This window comes from Pleurodeles waltl, chromosome 4_1 (genome assembly GCF_031143425.1).
Source record: "Pleurodeles waltl isolate 20211129_DDA chromosome 4_1, aPleWal1.hap1.20221129, whole genome shotgun sequence".
NCBI classification, from domain to species: domain Eukaryota; kingdom Metazoa; phylum Chordata; class Amphibia; order Caudata; family Salamandridae; genus Pleurodeles; species Pleurodeles waltl.
Genome location: NC_090442.1, coordinates 395,298,058 through 395,325,801, shown reverse-complemented (window position 1 = coordinate 395,325,801; position 27,744 = coordinate 395,298,058). Strand labels below are relative to the sequence as shown.

The 27,744-nt window shown below is 39.7% G+C and overlaps 1 protein-coding gene across 5 annotated transcripts in view; it reads left to right on the top strand.

Moving 5' to 3' along the window:
- Positions 1–27,744, top strand: part of ITPR2 (inositol 1,4,5-trisphosphate receptor type 2) — a 1,367,642-nt gene that overhangs the window by 259,293 nt on the left and 1,080,605 nt on the right. For all 5 annotated transcript variants that reach the window (XM_069228605.1, XM_069228604.1, XM_069228603.1 and 2 more), the window contains exon 4: positions 12,012–12,098. In XM_069228605.1, the coding sequence (XP_069084706.1) occupies positions 12,012–12,098 (87 nt within the window). The remainder of the gene's footprint in view (positions 1–12,011; positions 12,099–27,744) is intronic.

Sequence of the window (27,744 nt, the reverse complement as noted above, 5' to 3'; positions counted from 1 at the left end):
GACTTGCTAACTCAAGCTAAAAAATATTGAGGACAGGAATGACACATTACCAAGTGTATACAAGTATTCCTAAGGCCTCAAGATGCATCACCAGATTGGTATTGGCATCAGACTCATTGACACAGCACTGTGTACACGATGACTCCTGTCACATATACAACAGAGTATGCCTGCATCCCACTCAACTAGGCCTCAAATTGGTCAAAGACATATCTTGCCTATCCAATGTGTTGGCTGTACTTTTGGCAAGATGTAATTTTCAGGCCATCCTCCAAATGGCCTTTGCTTTTATGCATTTTCACTTCAATAAACCCAAGCTGTTTATTTGCGTACACATTTGTCCTGGAGTTCCTTTTCTACCTTTGTTTTTCCTGAGTATCTTGTGTTGTATGCCTACAGTTGTATATGTTTCAGCCTGTTTGATGATCCATTTGCTGTTGTTTGCAATATCTGGCTTTAAGGGCAGTGCTGGTGTCACTCAAGACAAAGGTAGGTGTTGACTGTATGGATATGTGGGTGTTACTCCAAATGGGGCATCATTGCATTGTGTTACGATCGGTATGGCTAGTATTGCATCTTGTGTTGTCCAATATCAGCATGTACGGTGTTAGACTTGTCCCCCTGAAAAGGATTGTAGATTTGTCTCATTTTTGGCAGCTTGAGTTTTGATTGTCCAGACATGAAAGATGTTCAATTGTGCTAGCTTCCTTTGCATTTGACTGTGCATGTGTCCATTTTGCTGTGTGTACCTTGCAGCTACTTTATCTAGATGTATGGCCTTTGCTGTTGGTATTGTATGGGCTTTCTTGACTTGCACTTCGACATTATGCAGAGAGGCATGTCCCTTGGCTCTAGTGAGATACCTTAAGGGCCAGTTCCTGTGCAAATGTTATTTAGGGATGTGTGCAATGTGATGTGTCCCAGGTCAGTGTCTTTCCATGAGTGCTCCTGATACTGCCACCATCCCGATTGTGCAGGTATTATTTGCATTGTGAGCTTTGGATTTTTGTCTCTATAACTATTGTGCATCCCATTGTCCTTCCATTGTGTTGCAATGTAGATAATGTGTGAGTCCATTACTGGGATGTTTAAAGGGAGGGGTTTTTGTGTTCTATAACACATCCATACATGTGCGTTGAATCTGATGACAGTCCATGGCACGTGTGCAATGTGAGGGTGTCAGTTGTATTGGTAGATGTGATGTTGTTGTTGTTTGGCACAATGTTTTGTACACTTCACCGTCCCTGTGCTGAAGATGTACAGACATGTGTTTTTTTGTTGTGTGGCAGTTCACTGTCAGTGACCTGCCCAAAGGGGGCATTCAATGGCTGTGAATATGTCCTGTGTAAATGACACAGACTGTGAACACAATGACACGTGTACTTGGTGCCTGTAGCGTGAGCCCCATATCATGTGGACGCCGGCACGGTGATCTGTTGTTAAGGTAAATGGCACAGGTATGTGTGTGTATTTACTGTCAGTTGCATCCACGGTGGTGTGAATTTTGGGCTCCAGTGATGAGCAGTAGTGGCATGACGTGTGTATTGGTCTCCATGGTGGCAAAGGATGTGTATCGCTGCCTGCAGTTTAGTTGCTCCTTTTATGTTCTCCGTTACTGCCTGCTGGGATGTAGTGGTTGGACCACCACGGTCACATTGGTGGTGTGCAACATCATAGTATGTCTGGTGGAAACACTGGCTCTGCTGGCCTTTTTCTCCTGCCTCGTTACCATGGTGGTCTGTGCTGCATGGCAGTGGCAACGGGACCGCGGCGGTCTTTGCTCCATAGATCCACCAGGATCGTAATACAGTGGTCCGGCAACCAAGCCGATGACGGTCGGGCTGCCACCGCAGCCATGGTGCTGCACGGACTGCCAAACTCGTAATCAGGCCATGTGTTTTCATTAGAAGCATGAGAGGCCAGAATAATGTTGAACTAGCGCAGATTCTCCACTGATGGTAAAAGCCAAACAGCAGTGATGTTATATGGAGCATATGATCTTGTTTTGGAGGAATGTTCAAGGACTAGTAGACTCTGTTTCTGTAAGTATATTAAGATACTAGGAATATAAAATATTTGTATATGATTATGAGAAAATATTTGGAAAAAACTAAATTTGCAATGACAACACAACTAGACTTTAAGGGAAAGTGTATGTAAGTAGTAAATGGCTGGAAATTGCTCCTGTAATGGGCAACCTCAAATATTCTGCTGCTTGGAATTTTGTTTTACTGTTGGGTAGAGATGAATTATGGTTCGCTATAAACTCTAGTTATGGAAAGGCGCACATTCTTCACTTCCAAAGCACATCCAATAAAATTTATTTTCTTTCTACACATACAAACACTTGCCAACCTCTCCATCTTAGATCATGTCATCTATAGAACATGTGTGTGCCCAAAAAAATCCAAGTACTTAGAGTGTGCTGGCTGGAATTGTGTAGTTTACAAGCCTTCCACCTTTCCATCCACCCACACATTCTTCCAGCAACACCCATATTTTTGTTCTATTTTATAGATACACCAAGTATTTTTACAAGCGATGCATTCATTCATTAGGTGTGCTAAGCATCCAAACCAATCCATCATTCTCAACCACCCAAATTCTTTTTTAGCAAATCTTAATCATGTACGATTCATTCCAGGTATCAACAAATTAATTTGTTGAGCTTCCCCTACAAACTCATTTAATCCTTTAAACACATCTCTACATCTATTCTCCAACCCATACTGAACACATGCATTCGTCCTCAATGTAATCAGTGTTCATTTAAAAAATATTAGCAGTGCCACGAGGTCCCAACTAATATCAATAACGAAAAATGGATCTTGCGCTAGAGGTCGATGAATCGAAGCGACATGGATTTGAGGGGATGTCACCAATGGGAAATGTGAAGACCAACAAATCAACATCATTCAATATTATAAGGCTTCAGACAATAATCACACCAGTTTAGTAATAAGATGTCATAGATTTATTTCCCTATATAAACAATGCTAAGGTCACGAAAATAACTCTCAAACACAAATGATTAGCATATAAGATCAATAGTGGCTGATTAAACTGACATATATATCTCAATTTGATTAATACAATTAAACAAATTATTTCCAAAAGGATCACACTGATTAATATTACAAAAACTGGTAATAATAGTAAGGTATGCATTAGTTCAGCATCAAATAATTTCAAACCAGATCATGAGCATAACAAAAATAATTAATTCCCTAACTAACCACAGATTAGCATTACATGTTGGGCTTCATGTGAAAAGAATTTAGTAACACAAATTTAGAAAACACCTAACTAGATTATGATATATAAAAACTATTAATGTGCAGCAATTTAATCATTAGTTGCAGTTGGTACCTGTAAAGCAAGAGAGACACAATTCACATTTGATATCATACATTACCACAAAGTAGTAACAGCAAATGATCAGCTTCCACTTGAGGACACCATCAGTATCTCATCAGAAGTTTGGGCCTAACAACAGCTAATCCCGAAACTCGTCTGCTCTTGAAGAACGACGACTCTCCTACGATCTCCTACTCTCCATATCTTATGCACTCTCCTACTCTCAGTCTACTCAGCTTGTTATACTTAAATCTAATCAACTCCTGATTGGTCAGCCTATGGGGTGTTTTCATTTCAGGAAATCAACAACTAAATTGATGACCTAAACTTGACAAACCTACACTAACTATAACGTTTTCTTTCGATGGCTACACACTCCTTCCGTCTCTCGTATCTTGTTCTCAGGAAGAAACTTTCTCTGATACCTGTACTTCCATCCTCAAGGAAAGACCAGATATTAGTATCATTCTCAAACAATAGGACATTTCAACTTATGCAATGCTTGGTTAATATATGACCTTGTAAGACATGACACCGCAACCCACTAGGGGTAGCTGTGGGTACGTCTACCCAAGTTCGAAAACATTTATTAGGAAAGCTTTAAATCATGGAAAATAACTGCAGCGTCTGAATATAATTTTGCTCAGCCAAAAAACAGAAAAACATACATTTTAAAAGTTTTCTCATTTTACATGTTAGTTCATCACATATTATTAAAATGAAAACCATTAATAAACATGTTAGAAAATTCACACTGTCACAATCCCTCCTCTGATGACTATTCATGTCATAACATCATTTTTTAATAAATGTATTTATTATCTTCAGATTCAAAACTTTGTTTTATCAATTTCTGAATTATCTCTTTTCCTCTTTTTATTTTCTTTGTAAAATGTATTCATTTCGATTTCAAAATTTCATTTATTCCTTTCTAATTTTCTCTTCTTAATACATTTTATTATTCTAAAGGTTCCCCAAATTCCAGTTAAACAAAACACAATTATTGACACCCATTTTGCAATTTTCAAAATAAAATTTCTTCTCATATTGCTAAACCAATTTCCCACAGCTTCAATTCCTTTTCCAGCCTTTTCCCAAATTGTAGTCTCTTTTAGTTTTTTCAAATCTTTATTATTAGTGTTAGTCACATTAGTGATCTATTCTTTAACCTTTCCTGAATTATCAGGAATAAAAGAACAACAATGATTAGAACCAATTTATTTACAAACTCTGCCCTCTTTCGCCAAAATAATATCTAACGCAAGGTGATTCTGTTGTGCCATAGCTCTTGTAGCAGCAAACTCTATATCCAGAAGAATGATAGCTCCGGAATATGCTGACAACATTTTATCCACTATTGTGGACAACTTCTGAATCTTAATCGAGTTTAAGACCACTCCCACTGATGGAATTATAGCCCCAAATATGTCTCCCACAATTCCAGAAATTGATTCTCGCTTATCTCGTTTGTAATTTCATTTCAGGTATCTTACTCAAGTCTTCCAATTGATATATTTTTGGAAAGACTACTCCCAGATAACATGTCCCATACCATCCTCTAGGAAGACGGTAATCTGCATTTCTTCCACAAATGTAGTAAATGCCAGGTATCGGAGGATCCTGTCCATTCATCATAAAATCCCACTTAATCTTAACTTAAAAACATGTCTACATTCACTCTTTCCTACAATCTATCCAAGGTCTTTGTATACAAAGTTTTCCTACACGCTCAGCATCTATTGTTAGTTTACCTTGTTTAGTGATGTCAGTATAAGCATAATCTATTCCAGGCTTTTTACTTATAATTCCCTTATCCATTTTTGCCTTTATTTCTCTCCTTCTATCTTCTGTATTATCTAAAAATGTATTTGCCACCGACGTTAATAAACAAGTTAAATTATTACAGTGAGAGAAGGCAGTTCCAAAAGTTAAAGTTGGCTCAAAGAAATCCCTCACAATTACTATGTTATTTTCTTTGGCTATTTTATTCAAATATCCTATGACAGTTACAAAAGATAATACCATATCATGGTTTGAATAAAAATATTGAATATATTCTTGATTATAGAAACGTGTTAGCCAAAGACTGCAGCTAATAGCATAAGTCATAGCTAAACTATGATACGTAGTTCCTCCTTCAACCGAAGCTGGAATCTGCGTATTTGGTTAATGACTTATCAGCCAAGTCTAGGGACTCCATTTTCGCAGTCTGATTTGCTCCATCAATCTCATAAACAGACCCTCCCACAAATCACAGTAAACAGATCAACACACTCATTACCGTTAAACCAATACTAAGCATTTTGCAACAACTAATCCTACAGTTTTGGTCGTGTGAATTACTCATTCTCTCTATTAGGAGAAAACAAATAAATACAAAAATTTTCTAAAATCTTCAAAAAATCAACAACTAATTAAATGTATCTATTTTTGTTTTAATGTATTCATTTACTTTTGGACAGTTCCTTTGTCAAGTTCGGTTTAGCAGCTCATCTAAGTTTAGTTTTTCATTTGTCCTTTCCAGTAATCTTCAATCTCTGTGTTTACAGTACAAGTTTAATACTAAATTTTTCATTTTTTGTTTCCTTTAACCCAAATGCCCCTCTTGTGAATCTTCATGTCCCGAAGTCAGAATTTTCTAAGTCTTTGTCAAAACAATAACTCAAAAATTCTTCTTGCCAGTCACTTGAATTTAAGTATGCCCGTTGAGGTCCAGCATATCTCCTGCTTGCAACTCTTTTCCTTTTTGGTCGTCTTCCACTTTCACTGTCTTCACTAGTTTGTTCTTCACCAGGCAATTCTCTTTCCTCTGGTATTAATGGTATCACATCAATCTTTCCCTTTTCCACACTTTTCTCCGGCCAATTGTCTCCTTTCAATGTTCGTTTTGTTAATAGTCTTCTCAATATCGGGTCTTCACTTGCCTTTGGACCTTTCTCTTCAGACGTTCCCACAATTGGTTCTGGAAGAGTATAATCCACTGGGGCAGGACTATTCTCAATTCCTTTCCCAACAGGGTCTGTCTCATCTTCGGTTTGGCTTGTCAAACCACCTGCTACTGAGGTCACCCTCCTCTGAGCACATCTTTCTTCTGTGGTTTCGTCTTTTCTGTTCTCATTCGAGGACGCCCTCCTCGGATCGGAATCAGTCTCACTTTCTTCTTCTTGGACTGATTCTTCTACTCCTTTTACAGCATGTTCAATCTCTTCACCATTTTGTTCTCTTTCATCTGCTATAGGAGTAGGTAGATCCCTGTTGTTCTCAATATTTTGCTCACTCTTTTCCCCTTGGTTTTCGGTGTTCCCAGCTGTTGACAATCTCAATAGTTCTTCTTCTCGCTCTGTTGGATCATGCACTTTTCTCGTATGGCTTGCATGCACCCCGTTCGACAAACCAGCACACTTTACTGCAGTTGTTGTAGTGAGTACAATTTGATACAGACCTTTCCAACGTTGTTCAAGGCAAGACTTTCATACATGCTTCTGTAGAAGCACCCAGTCTCCTGCTCTCAGACTATGCCCGTGGCCTTGTATTTGTTGGGCTGTTGCAACTTCCAACTGATGAGAAAAAGACCGAACCACATCAGCCATGCTTTTGCAGTAATCTAGCACCATTTCATCTGTAATATTCACAAGTGCGTTTACAGGTATTGGTGGTAATCTCATTGCTCTCCCATCAGTATCTCATGTGGAGATAACCCAGTCTTTTTGTCAGTTGTACTTCTCATTGACATTAGTACTAGAGGTAGAGCATCTGGCCATTTCAGATATGTTGATGCACACACTTTTGCCAATCGTGATTTCAGCGTCCCATTCATTTGTCCTACTAGACCTGAAGCTTCTGGGCGGTAACTACAATGCAGTCTTCGCTGAATGTTTAATGCTGAAAAAGGCAATTTTATCACCTCATTATTGAAATGTGTACCCCTATTTGATTCAGTTGAGCCCGGAAAACTAAAACGTGGAGTTAGCTCTCGCAAAAGCAACTTAGCCACAGTCAGACTGTCATTTCTCTTTGTCGGGTAAGCCTCAATCCAATGACTGAAAATGCACTCAATCACCAGCATATATTTTAAACCAGCACATGCAGGCATGTCAATGAAATCCATTTGCATTCTACTGAATGGACCTCCTGCCATCCCTATGTGACCCATGTTGACAATTGTTCCTTTGCCGACGTTCATCTGCTGGCAAATTATGGACCTATGGCACACCAGCTCTGCCACTTGTCTGAATTTTGGATTGTACCAATATTGTTTAAAACTCCTGATCATTGCATCCCTTCCAATGTGTGTTTGGCCATGGTAGTACCTACCCATTTGCGTCAGTAGACTATTTGGCAAGACTACCTTTCCCTCCATTGTCACCCAAATTTTATCTGGTCAGCAGAATTTCAATTGAATGAGGTACCATCACTGTCAGAGGATAACACATCACAATATTTTCACTTTGAGTTATACTCTGTTCAACTGCTGCGACAGCTCGCAGACATCCTGGTAAGGCAGCTGCAACATTATCCAAGGTAGCTGAAATATTTGCTACTGGGCAATTGACACCACCATGTTTTTGTGTTAAGACAGACAAAGAACAACAATCTCTCTCATGACAAAACAATAGGAAAGGCTTTGTGTAGTCAGGCATACCTAAAGCTGGTGCTTGACACAAACTTTCTCTCAGCTCAGAAAAAGCTTTCACACACTCTTCATCCATCATTATTGGATCTGAAACATCCTTATGTGTCAACCTTTGCAATGGCTTTGAAACCGCTGAAAAATTCAGGATCCTCTGTCAACAAATAACCTACCATTCCCAAAAACATCCTCAGCTCCTTTTGGGAACTCACCATTTTCATTTTCATTATTGCCGCCACTCTCTCTGGAAATTCTCCTTGACCCTTTCTCAATCAAATGTCCCAAATACTTCACCTCTTGCTGACAGTATTGTAACTTATCTGGAGAAACCTTATGACCATTAGCTCCCAGGAAATTCAACAATGCAATCGTATCCTCCCTACAGCCTTCCCTTGTTTTTGAGGCTATCAGTAAATTGTCAATGTACTGTACTAAGGTCGACTTATAGGGCATCACCAACTACTCCAAGTTATTTTTCAAAATCTGATTGAAAATCAATAACGATTCTGAAAACCCTTGAGGAATCCTGCACCAACAGTAGACTCTAGTCAGAAATTTTAAACAAAAGAGATATTTGCTGTCCTCATGAAGAGGCACTGAGAAAAATGCTTGACACAAATCAATGACTGTAAACCACTCTGCATTACATGGAATCTGAAACATTATCACTGCTGGATTGGGTACTACTGGACAACATTTCAGCACAATGTCATTTATTTCCCTTAAATCTTGAATCAGGCGTATTTTCCCATTCAGCTTCTTCAAACCCATGGTTGGTGAATTACATGGACTACTCATCACCTCTTTCAAAACTCCTTGTTCCAAAAACTGTTCTATCAGTGGTCTTATTCCTTCAATGATTTCATTTGTCATTGGGCATTGAGCTGTTTGTGGAAACACTGCATTCTCTTTCACTGCTACCCTGACTCCTTCAACTCCTTTAATCAAACCAATGTCTTTTCCTGACAAATCCCAAACCTTTGGTTTACCCTTTCCTGCAAATCACTCTGCAAATCTTTCTTTTCGAACCCTGGAAAGAAACTAATTAAACCTTCCAAATTGTGTTCCTCATTTGTCTCGTCTTCATTGACCACTTGGTCCTCCTCCACATTCAATAAGGCTAGTTCACAACCTTTCATTCTTTTACCTTCATCAACTGACAGATCCTCTCCATCAACACTAATGGTCTCCATTTTAATTCCCTTTCTGGAACACATGATCAAACAATTTATTTTGGAAAACAAATCAACATCATTCAATATTATAAGGCTTCAGACAATAATCACACCAGTTTAGTAATAAGATGTCATAGATTTATTTCCCTATATTAACAATGCTAAGGTCATGACAATAACACTCAAATACAAATAATAAGCATATAAAATCAATAGTGGCTGATTAAACTGACATATATATCTCAATTTCATTAATACAATTAAAAAAATAATTTCCAAAAGGATCACACTTATTAATATTACAAAAACTGGTAATAATGGTAAGGTGTGCATTAGTTCAGCATCAAATGATTCCGAACCAGATCATGAGCATAACAAAAATAATTAATTCCCTAACTATCCACAGATTAGCATTACATGTTGGGCTTCATGTGAAAAGAATTTAGTAACACAAAATTAGAAAACACCTAACCAGATTATGATATATAAAAACTATTAATGTGCAGCAATTTAATCATTAGTTGCAGTTGGTACCTGAAAAGCAAGAGAGACACAATTCACTTTTGATATCATACATTACCACAAAGTAGTAACAGCAAATGATCAGCTTCTACTTGAGGACACCATCAGTTATCTCATCAGAAGTTTGGGCCTAACGACAGCTAATCTCGAAACTTGTCTGCTCTCGAAAAATGATGACTCTCCTCCGATCTCCTACACTCCACATCTTTCGCACTGTCCTACTCTCATTAGTCTACACAGCTTCTTATACTAAAATCTAATCAACTCCTGATTGGTCAGCCTATGGGGTGTTTTCATTTCAGCCAATCAACTAGTAAATTGATGACCTAAAATTGACAAACCTACGCTAACCATAACGTTTTCTTTCGATGGATACACACTCCTTCTGTCTCGTCTGTAACTCCATTGTCTCATCCGCCTCTTGCGTATCTTGTTCTCAGGAAGAAACTTTCTCTGATACTTTTACTTCCATCCTCGAGGAAAGACCAGATATTGGTATCATTCTCAAACAATAGGACATTTCAACTTATGCAATGCTTGGTTAATATATGACATGACACCGCAACCCACTAGGGGTAGCTGTGTCTACCCAAGTTTGAAAACATTTATTATGAAAGCTTTGAATCATGGAAAATAACTGCAGCGTCTGAATATAATTTTGCTCAGCCAAAAACAGAAAAAACATACATTTTAAAAGTTTTCTCGTTTTACACATTAGTTCATCACATATTATTAATAGGAAAACTATTAATAAACATGTTAGAAAATTCACACTCTTACACGCTTATCTGTTATCCAAATAGTTCATTAAACGCATAATCACCAAGTACAAAGAAAACACATTAAAAGAATCCTTGTACTTCGCACAGGTGCATGTTAAAGTAGTGATGAATTAGCAGGTGCCAGATTGTGCCCCGGAAGTGCAACCGTAGTTGGACCCATTTGTCATGCTCCTAGTGCACTTCTATATTACAGAAAGTGATGCATATTATGTTTCTGCCCTTTCTGAAGGGTAATTCCCTCACTTGCATGGGGGCACAACCCCAAACAAAGAAACATTTTAGCCCAACTACCTGCATCCCGTTACAGAAGCAGATGGATGGGCTGAGAGGTCCCTGCAACTTTGTGCCATCTAAGAGGTGGCCGACCCTTCGTGCCAACCAGAAGATGCTCTGTGATAGGGCTCATGAAGGATGTAATGGACCACACTAACTGAGGGTGCAGTTAGTAACTGCACCTCCACTTCCAGGTTGATCCCGGGCCAGTCTCCAAGACACAGATGGTATGATAGCTTGAACCACCTTTTCATGTTTTACTGCTGCATTCCTTCCGGCACATCTCTTTTTGTAAACATAAGGGTGAGTACCCACGGGAACTGGGACCAACCATGTACCCGGTTGCCTAATCCATTATCGGTTGTTCCTTTCTTTGTATTTAGTACCCATGCAATGTTTTTGTGTTGCTTTTAGTAATTATTTAACATTATTTATATCCTATTGGTAAATAGGATATAAGGTGCAATATAACAAGTTGGCCAGGCGTGTCTGACAGGTTGTAATATGCACAGTGATTTTAACCATGCGCCTAGTTACCACTTTGAGGAAAGTGTGGGTTGTTTATGGGACACCTTTTTAAACAATTACAAGACAGACCGAGAACGTTTGTTGGTCTTTGTGAACAGAGGGCCGACATTGAAGCAAGGGCGTGGCATGAATGAATCACATAGCTCAGGCTATTAACATAGGAATTTATTCAGACTCGAGCTTCCAAGGACAGTCCCTCACCCCTGCACCTTTGGGTGCACACCTCTAATAAGAAACCCGTGCCTTCAATGCTGCCATCTCGGATGCTTACATGAGTTGTCTCCTATACATTTTACAATATAGTATCCACTACTGGTCACTGTTATTAATGAATGCACCTGTAGAAACCCCGTGGAACCAAATATTATCTAGACTGCTTCCCTTATGATTTGGGACAAGAGACACCGTGTATAACAACTATTTTATGTCCAGGACGCTGGAGTTGGGGCTTTGTGTTTACGAATTATGTGACTCCTGTCTACCGAATGCATCTTAGCTCCTTTCTTGTGCTGATATTCTTAAACAGGTGCCAGACCACTGATTCCATCTTGAAAATGAGAGAAATGTGTTACATGGTTAGAAAATTGTCTGCTAGAAAATGATGTAGAGTACGTCCTTAAATCACTGTTTCATAAAGTTTACTGTTGTGTCTTAATTGTTTGACATTATAAACGCTTGTTTCTTTTGTCCTAGTTCCTAGAATTAATAATTGTAATAATATCTAGTATTATGTTTCTCTTTCAGCATGCAGCAGAACTGGAACAAAAACAAAACGAATCCGAGAACAAGAAGCTCTTGGGTGAAATAGTCAAATACAGCAATGTAATACAGGTAAATTGCAAGTTTAAACGAACATGTAGACAGTCAGAATACGTATCTTTTTACAAGGCACGACCCAGGACGAATTCCTCAATAATATAACAACCTCTGTATTCGCCTACGTACATGCAGCACACAAACAGGCTACAGCCTGACATCCACTACTGGTGATGCCAGAACTGCCTCACAGAGCAGGCTGGTGCCGCACCTGCACACGGTTATGTGTAACACCCCATAGGTTAGCTGGAGAGGCAAGGAAACTGCATTATTGCATCCAGAAAGATGGATTCAATTACACATGCTTAAGTTTCACAGTGCTGAACTCCATGAGCTCCTAAATAACATAACTGAGATCAGTGACAACACAGATTATGGCGGGGTAAAAATCATATAAATTGGGTATTTCAAAGATCGATCTATACCTTTGTATATTCTAGAAAGTATAATATCACAAAATGAAACAAAAATCAGATCACTACTTTGAATGATATGATGCTATGTTATTCACAGCATTCTTATAACGTCGTAGCACACTATCACCTTTAATCGTGGAACGGAAAATATAATCTTTCGGACTGGAGGACCCATAGTTTGATAGTGTCTGTTGGCTGGGTGTACAGTTTGTGGAGTTTTCAGGTTTGAATAGCTTGTGTCAGTAAGGGTGAAAGTACATTGAGTACAATGGAGGAAGGACGTTTGTTGTGTTTTTTGTGAATGAATAGGTATCCTGAAAGACTTAACATTGTTTTCTTTCTGTGGGGGAGCTCTATGGTTCGTCAGAGCATAGTATTTTTTGTATATGCTCACAATCTTGGTCAATGTTTTATGATGGTTGATGTAGACAGGACAGTGCAGATTATCTGGCATGACCTTTGGGGCTCTGTTTCTTGAATGATGGTGAGGGTGTTCTGTCTAGTGTGCACTCTCAGAGAATAACCAGTTGTAGGTGAAATTATATCAATGGCGTGCTCTTTTAGTGAAAAGCATAGAATGTTATTGGGTGTACAATGACAGTCCAAATAGGGTTATCAGAGGTGGGCTAGTTGCTTGTGGTAAGGGGTATTTGTGATGCATTGGCTGAATGGTTGTGTGTTGGTAGACGTTTTGCAATTGTTACTCACATACACTGTGGAAGCACATCTCATTTCATAGGTAGAGGCACACATATGTTCAAATAAATTAAAGTAAGTGCCATGGTTCAGAGCAACTGACATTCAGCATGCCAGTATGGCACAGGCAACACCAGAGTGTCTTACAGTATAACACTGTAGCCCGGAGAGAAGAAGATGCCAAATTGTGCACCAGGAAGCAATGTCAAAGGGTGCAAGTTTTACTATTGGTGTATAAACATGCTCAGATTAATGGCCAGACATAAAGGTGATTAAAGCTTTGACCAATGAATCACAGGTATTTTGATAAACATTTTTGCTAGTCCCTTTGTGCCTTAAAGTATGGTTGCAAAAGAGTCAGTTGACCACAGCATGCACCTTGTGTGAAAACAGCAGAGAATGCGCTGGAACAGATAAGTGTTACATGTTCATTGTGTCCTTATTTACACAGAAAGCCGCACAAATGACAATGAAGCTCATTCAGATTGTAATTTAATTAAAGCAATCAATACATGAACTAACAAAACTCCAGAACATCATTATGTGACTTATGTGCTGACTTAAGTGTGCACAATTATGTAGATACTGTGCCTCTTGCATTGCAAATTGATTTGATTCAGTGGTACAGCATCAGGAAAATAAGTCCTCATCGACTTCAAAGCCACCATTGATGGTAATTTGATTATGCTGGCCTATTACACAGTTTATTCATTAAACCTCATTGAACTAGTGAATACGCAGGATGCTAACAAGTTCCAGAACTCCACAGGCAGCATAAAACATCTCCTTTTTGATTTACCTTAATTCTTTAACTGGCATTGTCACCAATCCTGCAACTGGCATTGCCGCCAAAGTGTCACAAGTACAGGAGGCCCATGCATGCATGAATAGCTTTTGCAAAGCAGAATGCAAAATATCCTGTCATCAGCATGAACCTTGATTGACCCAAGGACAGTGTGGGATGTAAGAATTAAAACAAATCCATCCATGTGCTCTTTGAAGCTATGATCTTTGTAGTTCTCTTTTGCAACTGATAATAATTCTTAGTCCTGCAACAGTAACACAGAAACTGTGGGAGCTCACCAAACAAAAAACGATGTTCAAATCACCAGGCAGAATTCAAGAATGAGTGTGAATTAGGTGTCATTGCACACCTTAACAAACCTAAATCAACATAGTTCATAGTGGGTGAGCTTTTTGTTTATTCATTCTAAACATTTTAGTTTGAAGTTTGTTTAACCCTTTCGCTGCCAGGCCTTTTCCCCTCAGCTGCCAGGCCTTTTTTTTGGCTATTTGGAGCAGTTCGTGCTTAGGCCCTCATAACTTTTTGTTCACATAAGCTACCCACGCCAAATTTGCGTCCTTTTTTCCCAACATTCTAGGGATTCTAGCGGTACCCAGAGTTTGTGGGTTCTCCTGAAGGAGACCAAGAAATTACAGCAAAAATTTCGTTTAAAAAAAAAAATGGGAAAAAAGGGCTGCAGAAGAAGGCTTGTGTTTTTTCCCTGATAATGGCATCAACAAAGGGTGTGCGGGTGCTAAAATGACCAGCTTCCCAGCTTTCAGGAACAGGCAGACTTCAATCAGAAAACCCAATTTTTCAACACAATTGTGGCATTTTACTGGGACATACCCCATTTTCACTATTTTTTGTGCTTTCAGCCTCCTTCCAGTTAGTGACAGAAATGGGTGTGAAACCAATGCTGGATCCCAGAAAGCTAAACATTTCTGAAAAGTAGACAAAATTCTGAATTCAGCAAGGGGTAATTTGTGTCAGAGTTACCAGATCCTCGGGGTCCGTGCACGTTCCCAACACTTCCACCACAAGACAGCTCCAATACTCTGATTAGATTTATCACAGAGTCTAAGAGAGTCCAAGTGGGGAAAAGGGGATTAGGACGGGAACAGCTGGGAAGGAGACCTGTAGGAAGCAAAAGGTTAAAACACAACATCAAAATTACATCTCATGAAATCAGTACCATGCTACAACTCTAAGCTTCGTCTTTTCCGAAAAACATGAACAACCCTAGAATAATCCTAAAACTGACTAGGCTTTAGATGACCGAATACCTGAGGAGGAAACAGGAAAAGTTAAATAGGACTTTCAGATTTAAGTACTTTCTTTAGCATGAGAATCAGGAAACACTCTGAGCAATTTCTAAACAACCATGTGAATCTCCCTTTAGGAATACATATCAGGAACACACAGAATTACCTCTAGAACTCTGGTATTGTGTTGTGTTCATCTCAGAAAAAACATTGGGAAGTAAATTGCACACAATGCAGATTTTTATATGAGTATTAAACACCATAAAGGTTTGTGCACCATGAAATCACACAACGTAGATTCAAGGAATAAATCACGCGACGTGTCAACTTGAAATGCTACCAAGAAAATGTCTTAGAATGGTAGCACACAGTAACTTACATTATTTATACACGAGGAAAGAATTGCGCGTCTTGCCGATTCAAATGCCACCATACAAAAGCCAAGAAATGGTAGCGCACAATGAATAACATGAAAAAACACTCAAGGAAAGAATCGCGCATGTTGCCGATTCGAATGCCACCATGTAAATGCCAGAAAATGGTAGCGCACAATGAACAGCATGAATTACACACGAGAAGTGAATCGCGTGTTTCGCCGATTCGAATGCCACCATGTAAATGTCAAGAAAAGGTAGCGCGCGCAATGAACAACAAAGTTAAATGCTCATGAAACGAGTTGCACGTCTTGCCAACTCGTAAAACATCATGTAAATGTCAAGAAATATCAGCGCGCAATGAACAATAATGTAATAACGAAGTCAAATCTTTATGAAATAAATTGTGCGTCCTCCCTATTTGCAAACCACCATACAAATGTCAAAAAATGGCAGCGCACAAGTAATCGGTTATTCATTTAAGAATTAAAATCAAGAATATGAAGATTCTCAATTATGGTGTTGGGAAATGTCCAAACACCGTCTTACCGCCTGGAAACAGTGATCACCAATGAGAGATGAGTGCAGAAGACCGGAAAATCCAAATAGGCCGCGGGGACAGGAGCTCAGGAAGAAGCTGCTGCTCTGCACCGGGACCTCTGAATAGTGAGCACTGGAAGTTGGGCTGACTCTCTTTTATAGAGTCTTGGCCCAGCCTAGAACCACGTCCAGGCATGTTGCAGGGAAAGTCTCCAGAAGGCCCTGGAAAGGGACCACACCCTAACACACTCTGAATGTCTGCAGCAACACATTGTAAATGTACAGTATTTATAAGCACCTTAAAAATGAATCTTTTGGATGGAATTCTGCAATGCAAAAAGTCAAACAATAACATATCATCACAATGCATAAATTACTTTATCTTGCGAGTGTTGGGTTTTTGCATTCTAGATGCCCGTAGAGCGCGCACTGTCCTGGTGTTGACAAATTTGTATGTATCCTAAAAGGTTTCCTTACAGAAAATAACAGCTGAAATAAAAATAAATATTTAAATTGAGATGAAAAAAACAGCATTTTTTCTCAACGTTTTACCCTATAACGTCTTCCTGCAATGTCAGATTTTTGAAGGCAATATGCCATTACGTCTGATGGACTCTTCTGGTTGCGGGGATATATAGGGCTTGTAGGTTCATCAAGAACCCTAGGTACCCAGAGGCAATAAATGAGCTGCACCTTGCAATGGGTTCTTATTGTATACCGGGTATACAACAATTCATTTGCTGAAATATAAAGAGTGAGAAATAGGTATCAAGAAAACCTTTGTATTTCCAAAATGGGCACAAGATAAGGTGTTGAGAAGCAGTGGTTATTTGCACATCTCTGAATTCTGGGGTGCCCATACTTGTATGGGTAGGCCTAATGCTTTCGACAGGAAATGCAACATGGACACATCACATTTTTATATTGAAATCTGATGTGTTTTTTGCAAAGTGCCTAGCTGTAGATTTTGGCCTCTAGCTCAGCCGGCACCTAGGGAATCCTATCAAACAGTGCATTTTTAAAAACTAGACCTCTAGGGGAATCCAGGATGGGGTGACTTGTGGGGCTTTCACCAGGTTCTGCTACCCAGAAACCTTTGCAAACCTCAAAGTCTGGCTAAAAAACACTTTGCCCTCAATTTTGGTGACAGAAGGTTCTGGAATCTGAGAGAAGCCACAATTTTCCTTCCACCCAACGTTCCCCCAGGTCTCCCGGTAAAAATGGTACCTCACTTGTGTGGGTAGGCCTGGTGCCCGCGAAAGGAAATGCCCCAAAACACTCTGTGGACACATCAAAATTATCAAATACTAAACTACCTGTTTTTGCTGGGGAGGAGACCTGTGTTTATGGTCCTGGGCTCAGCAGCCATATAGGAAACCTACCAAACCCAAACATTTCTGAAAACTAGACACCCGAGGGAATCCAGGGAAGTGTGACTTGCGTGGATCCCCCAATGTTTTCTTACCCAGAATCCACAGCAAACCCCAAATTTAGCCCAAAAAATCTAATGTTTACCACATTTCTGTGTGGGATCACTGCACCGGGACAAGTTTCCTACCACCCAACGTTCCCCTTAGTCTCCCGGTAAAAATTATACCTCACTTGTGCAGGTGGGCCAAGTGCCTGTGACAGGGAAGAGCCAAAAACATGTCGAAATTGAGGGGGAACCAAAGCAGGTCCAGAAGGACAGTTTGAAAAAAAAACATTTTTAGGCTGACAAGTGGGGCAGAATGTTTATCAGTATAGATGAGACAATGATGGGTGGTAGGAATTTTGTGGATTCCTGAAGATCTTGGAAGGTTCCATCATAAAAATGTGGCAAAAATGTGTGATTTCCAGCAAAGTTGGAGGTTTGCAGGGCATTGTGGGTAAGAAAATGGTGCTGGGTGCATGTGAAGCACACCACCCTGAACTCATCCAGATGTTTATTTTTCAGATGTGTCTAAGTCTTGTGGATTATTCTACATGGCAGCATGCCAAAGTCCAAAAGGTGCAGCCCTCACCATTCCAAGTGGGCCGATTTTGAGAGTTAGCCAAGCTCTCATGGCCCAAATGTAAAACTAAAACCCAAAATAATCAATTGTCCTCTTGCTTGCCGTGGGATAAGATGTTTGTGTGCTGGGTAGAGCTTAAAGACTGTTACCTCCTTCAGTTGGGGTTGCATAACCATGCCCCTTGCCTAAGGGGTCGCTCCCCTTATCAATATAAATAAAATAAAAAAATCCCTGGTGTCTAGTGGCTTCTGCCCCCCCTGGGGGTAGATCGGCCTAATTTTTATAGGCTGTTCCGCCCCCAGGTGGAGTGGGAAGAAAAGGCCTAGTAAAAAAAGTGCCAGCCGGGGAGCGACCCTTGCCTGAGGGGTCACTCCCCTTTTCAATATAAATAAAAAAAATCCCTGGGGTCTGGTGGCTTCTGACCCCCCTGTCAGCAGATCGGCCTAATTAATATAGGGCGATCTGCCCTCCCGGGGGATGGGCGGTGGGCAGAAAAGGCCTAATAAAAGAATTACCTCCCTGGGAGCGACCCTTGCCTAAGGGGTCGCTCCTCTTATCAATATATATATTTTTTAAATCCCTGGTGCCTAATGGCTTCTTCCCCTCTGGGGGCAGACCGGCCTAATTAATATAGTCCAATATGCCCCTGGGGGGGAGGGTTAGGGCAGACAAGACCTAATAAAAAAATTACCTCTCTGGGAGCGACCCTTGCCTAAGGGGTCGCTCCCCTTAACAATATATTAAAAAAAAAAAAAAAAAAAAAATAATCCCTGATGCCTAATGGCTTCTGCCCCCCCTGGGGCCAGATCGGCCTAATTAATATAGAAATGGCCTTAAATAAAATGCCTCCCTTGGGGAGCGGCCCTTGCCCAAGGGGCTGCTCCTCTTTTGACAATGTCAAAAAAAAAATCCCTGGTGTCTAGTGACTTCCTGCAGCACGATTGCTATGCGATCGTGCTGGAGGAATGAACAGAGAGACATGAAAAGGGAAGGAAAAGCCTTTCCTTCCCTTTTCATGCCTCTCTGCCTCCCCTGTCCCCGTACTGAGGAGAAACTAATCAGTTTCTCCTCTGGTCGTGCCGGAAGCATTGCTTCCAGTGCGGCGGGAGTTGACCTCTGATGAGGTCAGCGCGTGTTGGTTCGCTGATGTCATCAGATGTCACTGGGGGGACGGGGTTGGAGGGGTGGCCCTCGGGGGGAGCACTAGCGCTTCCCCCGTGGGCCGTTCCCAGGATGTAATGGTTACGTTCGTGGCACCTCAGCACCACGCAATCGGACGTAACCATTGTGTCCTTGGCGGGGAAGGGGTTAAATTAGATTGTTTTTAAAATCTTTATTACAGCATGGCAATCAAACATGCATAGTGCTGCGTCCAACACTTAAACCATCTTATCAGATTGGAACAAATCTCACGAATGGACACAACTTTCTCAGAGTATCATACTATTGGGTATACAGAAAAACGTACAAAAGCACAATATAGCCTAGGAATATAATCCAGATTCCATGGTGTAGCGAGAGAGGGGAACATGGCAATACTTGTGCAATGGAGACTCAGAAAACAAAAAACATTTGATGTTAATTTTACAGCATCAACCACAAAACATAGATTCCTCTGAAATACAAAAGAAAGACATTCCAGAGTGCCCAGCTTCCTAAAGCAACAACAGTGGACCATGAAACATCTCGAGTCAAGTGTTAGTAACAGTTTTGCCACCATCATTTCTTCTCCTTTAATGAAACCCCAATGCTGTCTCGGGTTAAGTGCAGAAATAGCGTTTCCCCTCATATTGAATGTGCAGTGAATCAATGACAAAATATTGAGGCTAAAAATATTGTGCTACACAAATATTGTGTCAAAAATATTGTTGACACAAATATCGTTTTACTATAATTATAATGGTGAGTACAAAAATATCGAAAAAAATATGGTTCACACTAATATCATTAACACAAAAATATAGTTTTTCTATAAATAGTATAAAATGGTAATTTTAAATATTTTAATACAAAACATGAATATAATGTATATTAAATAATGTAAGTATTTAATATTAAGAATAAATATATGCTTATATAAACAAACACATAAATACATGTTTATACATACATATATAATCTACCACTATTATTAAAAAATATATCTGACATTATATTATTTGTATTTGTCAATGTACTACTATAAAAACATATGCATTTTATATATCAATATATAAAGTATAAAAATGTAAAAATAAAAAATACAAAACATGAATTAACTTACTAAAATAATTAAAATAAAAAATAAATTTACTATAATTATATTGTATATATTTAAAAAATAATCCAATAATGATATTACATGAATGTAAACATTTACAGTATATTAGTAAATATAATAAAGTCTGGTAATAATAGCATTATACTTCATAGAGATAACATTTTGTATTCACACTCCATTCTGTGCAACAGTAGGGAAAGCTTTGAACTCCGAAGGGTAATATTTACTATTCCCCCGCCAGTCTGTGCAATAGTAGGGAAAGCGCTGGTCTCCAGTGGGGTGAAATTTACTATCCCTACTCTAGTCTCTACAACAGTAGTGGAAAGCGTTGACTCCAAAGGGGTAATATTTACTATTCCCACTCCAGTCTGTGCAAAAGTAGAAAAAGTGTTGGACTAAGGAGGGGTAACATTTACTATTCCATCTGCAGTCTATGTAACAATAGGGAAAGTGTTGGACTCTGGAGGGGTAAAATTTGCTATTGCCACTCCAGTCTGTGTAAAGAAAGAAGTTCACTTAAAACACATAACATAATTTAATAACTCAATTAATTCACCAAAAATAATAATTAATATCAACTAAAATAAAATTCATTGATTATTTAATGAAATTCCCACACTATACTCCCACAAATTAGCGCCCCAGATTAAAATTTAGTTAAAATAAAAAAAAAACACAATTAACATATTAAGTAATACAAAAATTAATAAATGAATTAATTGATTTCTTAAATAACTTCCTATTACCCTACAAACACAAACAAAAGTAATATATAACATTAAAAATATAATTATTAAACATTTAACATGATTAACCAATTGAATATTGTAATAAAATTAAATAATTGATAAATAGTTAATATTTAACTTCCCACCCTATACCCCTACAAACACAACTCACACCTAAAATATAAATTAAAAATAACACAATTTGCATATCTAATTATCAAGTAAATAAGTGATAAATAATTAATCATTAATAATCAGTTGTTATATAATTACCTTCCCGCCCTATACCCTAGAAACCCAGCAACCTGCACCTAAAGTATAACTTATAAATATAATTACACTATTTACATGTTTAATTATCAATTAAATTAATAATAATAAACTATTACTTCATTAACGTCCCACCCTCTAACCTTACAAACCCAACAACCCGCAAATAATATATAGCATGAAAAATAATTATTAAGCAATTTACATAATTAAAATTAAATTACATTTTTTAATACTTAATTGATAATTATTACTTAATTAACTTCCCATCCTGTACCCCTACAAACCCAACAATCTGCACCTAAAATACAACCTAAAAAATATAGTAATTACACAATTTACATAATTATCACTGAAATAATAATTAATAACATGTAATTATTAATTAATTATACCTAATTAACTTCCCACACTGTACACTTGCAATCCTCACAACTATTAAAATTAGCAATTCAATTAAAAATTATAAATAACTTAATTACAAACTATATTGAAAATATAACAATTTATTAAAATATGAATAAACACATAAAGATAATAAAAAAAAGTTATTTCACAGCTGTATTATTGAAAACGAATGTTAACAGCACAGATATTATTGAAAAGGATATCTTACCTAAAAATCAACAATATTTCTTCATCACGATATTTGGTTCACAGTATTTAAAACTGAATACTTTTGGTTTGATATTTTGTCCAAATAACTGTGCATCATAGCAGGAAAAAGTAGGGATGCGTCAAAAAGCTCAGATGCCTTTTAACTATATGTAGTTCGTGTTTCCACAAGCATGTGACATTGCTCAGCTCAGCTTTGGGAGAACATAAACAATCCCACCTTCAAATGTAAGGTTTCTCTTCCTGGGGCTAATTGTGACACAAACTCTGGTTTGGTCTAGATCCATCACCAGCATTCATGAGGTTTTTTAGTCACCTGCCCAATGACTTGCCCATTTGCAAATTATGCCTCATTAGTTTCACCAACTCCATATAGCTGATTCTTGACGCAACCACTGCATTTTTTAGAAGTTTCACTTAATTCTTTATGTTGACAGTTGACCGTGCCTCAGAGTTCCCAGAGCTTTGGCCTTCCTTAGAGACATCAGTGACACGACATTTAAGTGCCACCAGCTCAACCTCATTTTTGGAAAAGCAGTCTTTAATGTCCTCCATCACAGTCTCCTGAGACGTGGCTTTAGTTTCAATGTGTTCTGAATTAATAGTTTCATCTGCACCATTATCTGGGCCTCTCCTCATATCATGTCCGGTGGATTTTAGAGATTTTGCATCCAAAGCATAGATCATCTCATATGTTCCCAAAAAATGTATAGAGAACTGCCACTTCCCAACTCCAATACTGATGGGCTCTGAACAGTCAGGACCACACACACTGACATCCGAGTCAGCAGCCCTGGTTCTGGTCTTCTTTCATCCTTGGTATGCAGATCACACCAGCGGAAAGTCGACAAAGCTCATCCTCATAGGTGAGTGCTTGTGAGAAAGTTTACCTACCCTTCTCAGGCTTCTCTTGCACCACTGCAGTGGCTTGAGGGATAGCCCTTTGACTCCAGTCTGCCCAGGTTCTCAAGTTAGACAGCAAGGACCCCAAGCGCATAATGACTGGTAAAGCCTTTGTGACTCAATACATGTCCTAGCAGCAAACCATGAGGCTCTGAAGAGCAATTCGAAATGACTACTGCCAACCTAATCCTGCACAAACAGCATGGGGATGGGGGGGTTGCTGGCTGCAGATTTACAACAGCTAACATGGGTACAAAGTTTAAGGTCCCTAGTCATATTAGAGCTGCTCTTTTCCCTTCATCATCCCTGAGATGCCTGGCCTTAAACTGTCTCCCAATGCCCAGAAGTAGTACAGACAGGGGAGTGACACACGAGCTTCGGAGCATTAAAGCTCACTCCGTGCACTGTTGGCCCTTCCACTTTTAAATTAATTTGTAACTGGCAAACATAGTTTTAGGCCTGGACACCAAATTACTTATTCATATTCAATAGAATTAAAGAAGCAGTATTAAATGAGAGAGACAAAATGAGTCCAGGGGTCATAGTGATTGGGCCTTATGTGGTTTTCACATTTTAGTTTGAAGATTTTAGAAAGATGTCTATAATTTGAGTTTAGGGAATGTGAGTATCTTTTAAGTAGTAGACTATTATGGTTTTTCAGAGGAAATTGTAGAGACTCCCCAATAGTTAAATAAGCCATAGATTTAGACCTCAAATGCCTTGACCACCTTGGGCAGAGTTTGCCCTCCTTTGTAGAGGATGGGAGATCAATGTTGTCTGGAAACTACTTGCCACTTTTGAGGAGCATATGAGACCGCGAAAAGAAAGATCCATTAGTAACAGTTGACACACTACATACAAAGACAGCCAACAAAGAAGACAAATGATCTAAATGGCAGGGATGTGCTATATTAAAATGTATACTCAATAATATATGTCTGTGCATATTATATATGTACATTATGAAGAGCTGGTGATATATTGACACAGTGTAACATCTCCATTGGTATAGAGTTCCACAATTGCCAGTCCTTTCAATGACACATCAGCCTTGCTATATAGAGGACCTTACTTATTTTTCGAGGATACATAACATTTTATTGTAGGATTTTATGGCCCTGTAGGTTGAACGGTGATTGCTAGAGCTGAGGGAGTAGACAGGAAAATGAAATATGCCCCACGTTTTACCATGCCCTGAGTGACTGAGTGAGAGAGTGATGTGACTGATCCTGGCACTCATTTGGGTGCTTCCACGAGGGCACTCTGAAAACAATGTGGCCAAATGGCAGGTTCACATCTCAGTTTCATTGAATTTGGTCATCTATCATCCTTCCCATACTTCCTTTTCTCCATCCATCCGTTCATTCTTCTCTCCATCAATCCGTTGTTCTATCCATCCTCTGTTCAATCAATCCATCCACCCATCTCTTCATCTTAATTTCAAACCATCTTTCTCCCCATCCATCCATCTCTATGTATTCAATCTTCTCCCTGGGCTGTGGCTATCAATGCTTTAGTTGCACCAGTCCAGAGGCCTTGAATGCCCACTAAACCCTGAATATTGCTGTATTTTACTGTCATACCAGTTTTGAGGAGGCCTATGTTTCTTGCACTGGAGCCCAAGACACACTTGCTCCAACCCAACCCCAGCCCCAACCTCCAATCCCAACCCCAATCCCAGCCCACTTTCCTTTCATGCAGCTCTTACACCGAAGCTGAGGGCCACAGCACAGACCACATCATGCTGTGTTAGGAATCCAGTCACATCACACTGTAAAGATTAATTAATTTTGAGACCCATACCCAAGATCATCTAGCTTGGATTTCAAGCTATGTTTAAAACCCCTGTTTACAATTTCAAATTGAGGTACCTGACGAGACGTTTACACAATGTGTTTTAACAGCTATGCCAATCAAGTTAAAGAATAATCATGCATTTTATCATTGTTATTTATAAACCAATCAGTGAAGGCAATTTACTGCATACGTTTCAAAGCGACTTCGCACACAATCCCAAACTACTCATACTGCCGGCACAACTTAACGCAAACATATGTCCTTAATCCTTAACATCAAGCATACTGTGTTAGTTAATATATATTTTGAAATTGGAAACCTTTAACAAGTAACTCTGATTCTGATAGATACTTCTAACCACGGATTCCTCACCTTTTGAATATTCCCAAGGCATCAGACTGGATGTGGCAAATCTTTAGCAGTACCCCTGGATGCTGGTGGGTGGCATTATGTGGCTCCGTGCCAAGGTCATTCCTCTCCAGAAGTGACAAACAGAGCCACATATAAGTGACACTTATGCATGCTGATCTCAGGTCCTTACATTCCTCACCACCAGACACGAATCCCGAGCTACCCCTCTTCTCTTCACCAGACTACCATGTAAAAAGTTTCTTTAAAGTACCCATGTGGAAGGGAAATGTTGACCCCCCTCCTTCCATCCCCTACTGAAAACTACTGGGTGTAAATCTTGTAAGGACTGTGGCAAACAAATATGTGTGACAGATGCCCATCAAGTTTGCCTTTGGTGCTTGATGTCGCAGAACACTAAGGTGTGCAGTGACTGTGCCTCGATGCACCCAAAGGCCATCCAGTACCTTGTAGCAAAGCTCTGTCACTAAACATTGCAAGACTCCACATTGTGAATGGCTGAAGTCAAAGGGAAGATCCATTTCCTGTTCTTGAAGTTGTTCCTGTGGCAAATCATCATGATGGTCAAATTCCTCAGGTGAATTAAGGAAAAAGCATAAGAAGTCTTAGCTAGACTCTGCTCCTTCCAGCCACACTCAAATTTCAGAGAAGGCTCAAGAGCGTCAGTGCCTCCTCATCTTGCTCCCAAAGCCATTGTTCTTCAGAGCTGATTTAGACCCTTGGCAGTAACGTCCATCAAAAGTAGGTTGGTGCAGGTGCTCATGACAGCTCCACCGCAATTACTAGTATATAAAAGTGGTTGGATCATCATGAGAATCTTTGTCATAGCACACCAGGAATGCCAGGTTTGGCAAAGTCAGCTGCTGATGCCAAGAGGATCACAGCTGGCAGCTACACCCAAAGGCAGGCCAAGGTCTCTTCTGTGAATGGGGAGAAATGTGGCTCGATCTTTGTCACTACCAAGAACACGCAATGTCAGCAGTTTTGAGCATTGGGGTTCCCAGGGGTGTGCAAAATCATGAAATGGAATACTGCCCTAAGTTATTACCAGTGGCTGAGTTTAATTTAAGCATTCCATTCTTAACTTGTTTGTGTGCTTTAGAGCATTGGTTCCCAACCTTTGGTCCAGGGACCCTGGGGGTTCGGGAAGACTCCACAGGAGGTCCACAACTGCTTAGAAAATTAATTAATATTAGCAGATTAGGTCCCCAGCTTTCAGTAATGATTCAGTGGAGGGTTCCCCATATTCCGAAAATGATTCACTGGGGGTCCCCGGGTTCCAGTAATGATAAAGTGGGGGTCCACAGAAGTCAAAAGGTTGGGAACCACTGTTTTAGAGATCCCAGTTATAGCTCTCTTTCTGAAGCATTCTGCCTTGAGTGGAGCTCTGTACTTCTATACACCTTTCTTTCACTCTCTTCCCCTCCCCAGAGTTCTGATGAAGATCAGTAATGACCGGCCAAAGTCCTCTTAGTGGCATTGGATTGGACAAGGAGAGTAAGGCATCCAGAACTCCTGGGTCTGAGCATCTGTCCTCCAATCAGGCTGGTGCTTTGGGAGGATCTTCTGTTGCAGCAAAAGGGCAGAGTTCTGCAATTGATCCTGCACAGCTTCCACTACCATGTTTGTACTTTGAGTGGTGGCAGTTGACTGTATTCGACCTACCTCCCAGGGTTCTTGATATACTTCTGCCATTGCAACAAGCGTATAGCTTGGTGCTCTATTCCACAGATCACTAACTTCAAGCCAAACTTTCCAAAGTGTTGCTTTTTGTGTTCTCCCTAGCCCAGCAAGGACTTACTTTGGGCACAGTTAAAAGAAATGTGTCGGCTCTTCCGGCTTTCCTGCAGTTGGCATATCAGTCCTCTTTGTTTAAAGCACCTGTAGGGATACATTTTTTTAAAGGTTCGTAGAATGTTTCACCTTGTCCTTTTATTATGCCTCAGTGAGACCACAACCTGGTCCTCATATTCCTCATGTGCACTCCACTTGAACCACTTCACATTTGTCCACTATGGCTTCTCACCCTCAAGACGTTTTTTCTCATCACCATAAGGTCAGGGTGGGAGATAAGAATGCTTATAGGCCTCTGTCTCTCTCAACCCACATACACTACATTTTCCCAGATAAACTGGTTCTGAGAACCCGAGCCTCCTTTCATCTGAAACTAGTGACTCCTTTTTGGGATTATAACCCTCCCAAAGTTTTTCACTCCACCTCACACCTCTAACAGGTAGGGTAGACTATCGGTTAGATCCTAAAAGAGCGCTTAGCTTTTATATTGATTGTACTAGAGAACATTGTGTGGGCGATCAGTTTTTCACTGGATTCGCTGGGGCAAAAAAAGGCAAGGTAGTGCAAACACGGATTGTGGTCTGCATCACAATTTAATACGCATTGGCTAAGAAGCAACCAGTGAAGGCATGCTGGTCTGTTACCCAAGAGCCAAGGCTTCTACCATTGCATTGGCATGCAGAGTGCCTGTTCTACACCTTTCCCGAGCTGCAACATAAGCATCACCCCACACGTTCGCACAGCCCTACTGCCTGAACTGGTAAATGTGTCAAAATGGGGATTTTGTGTGCTTGGTCTTGGGGGATGTTTTGGCTTGAGGCAGTTCATAGACCCTCCATCAGGAAGGTGCTGCATT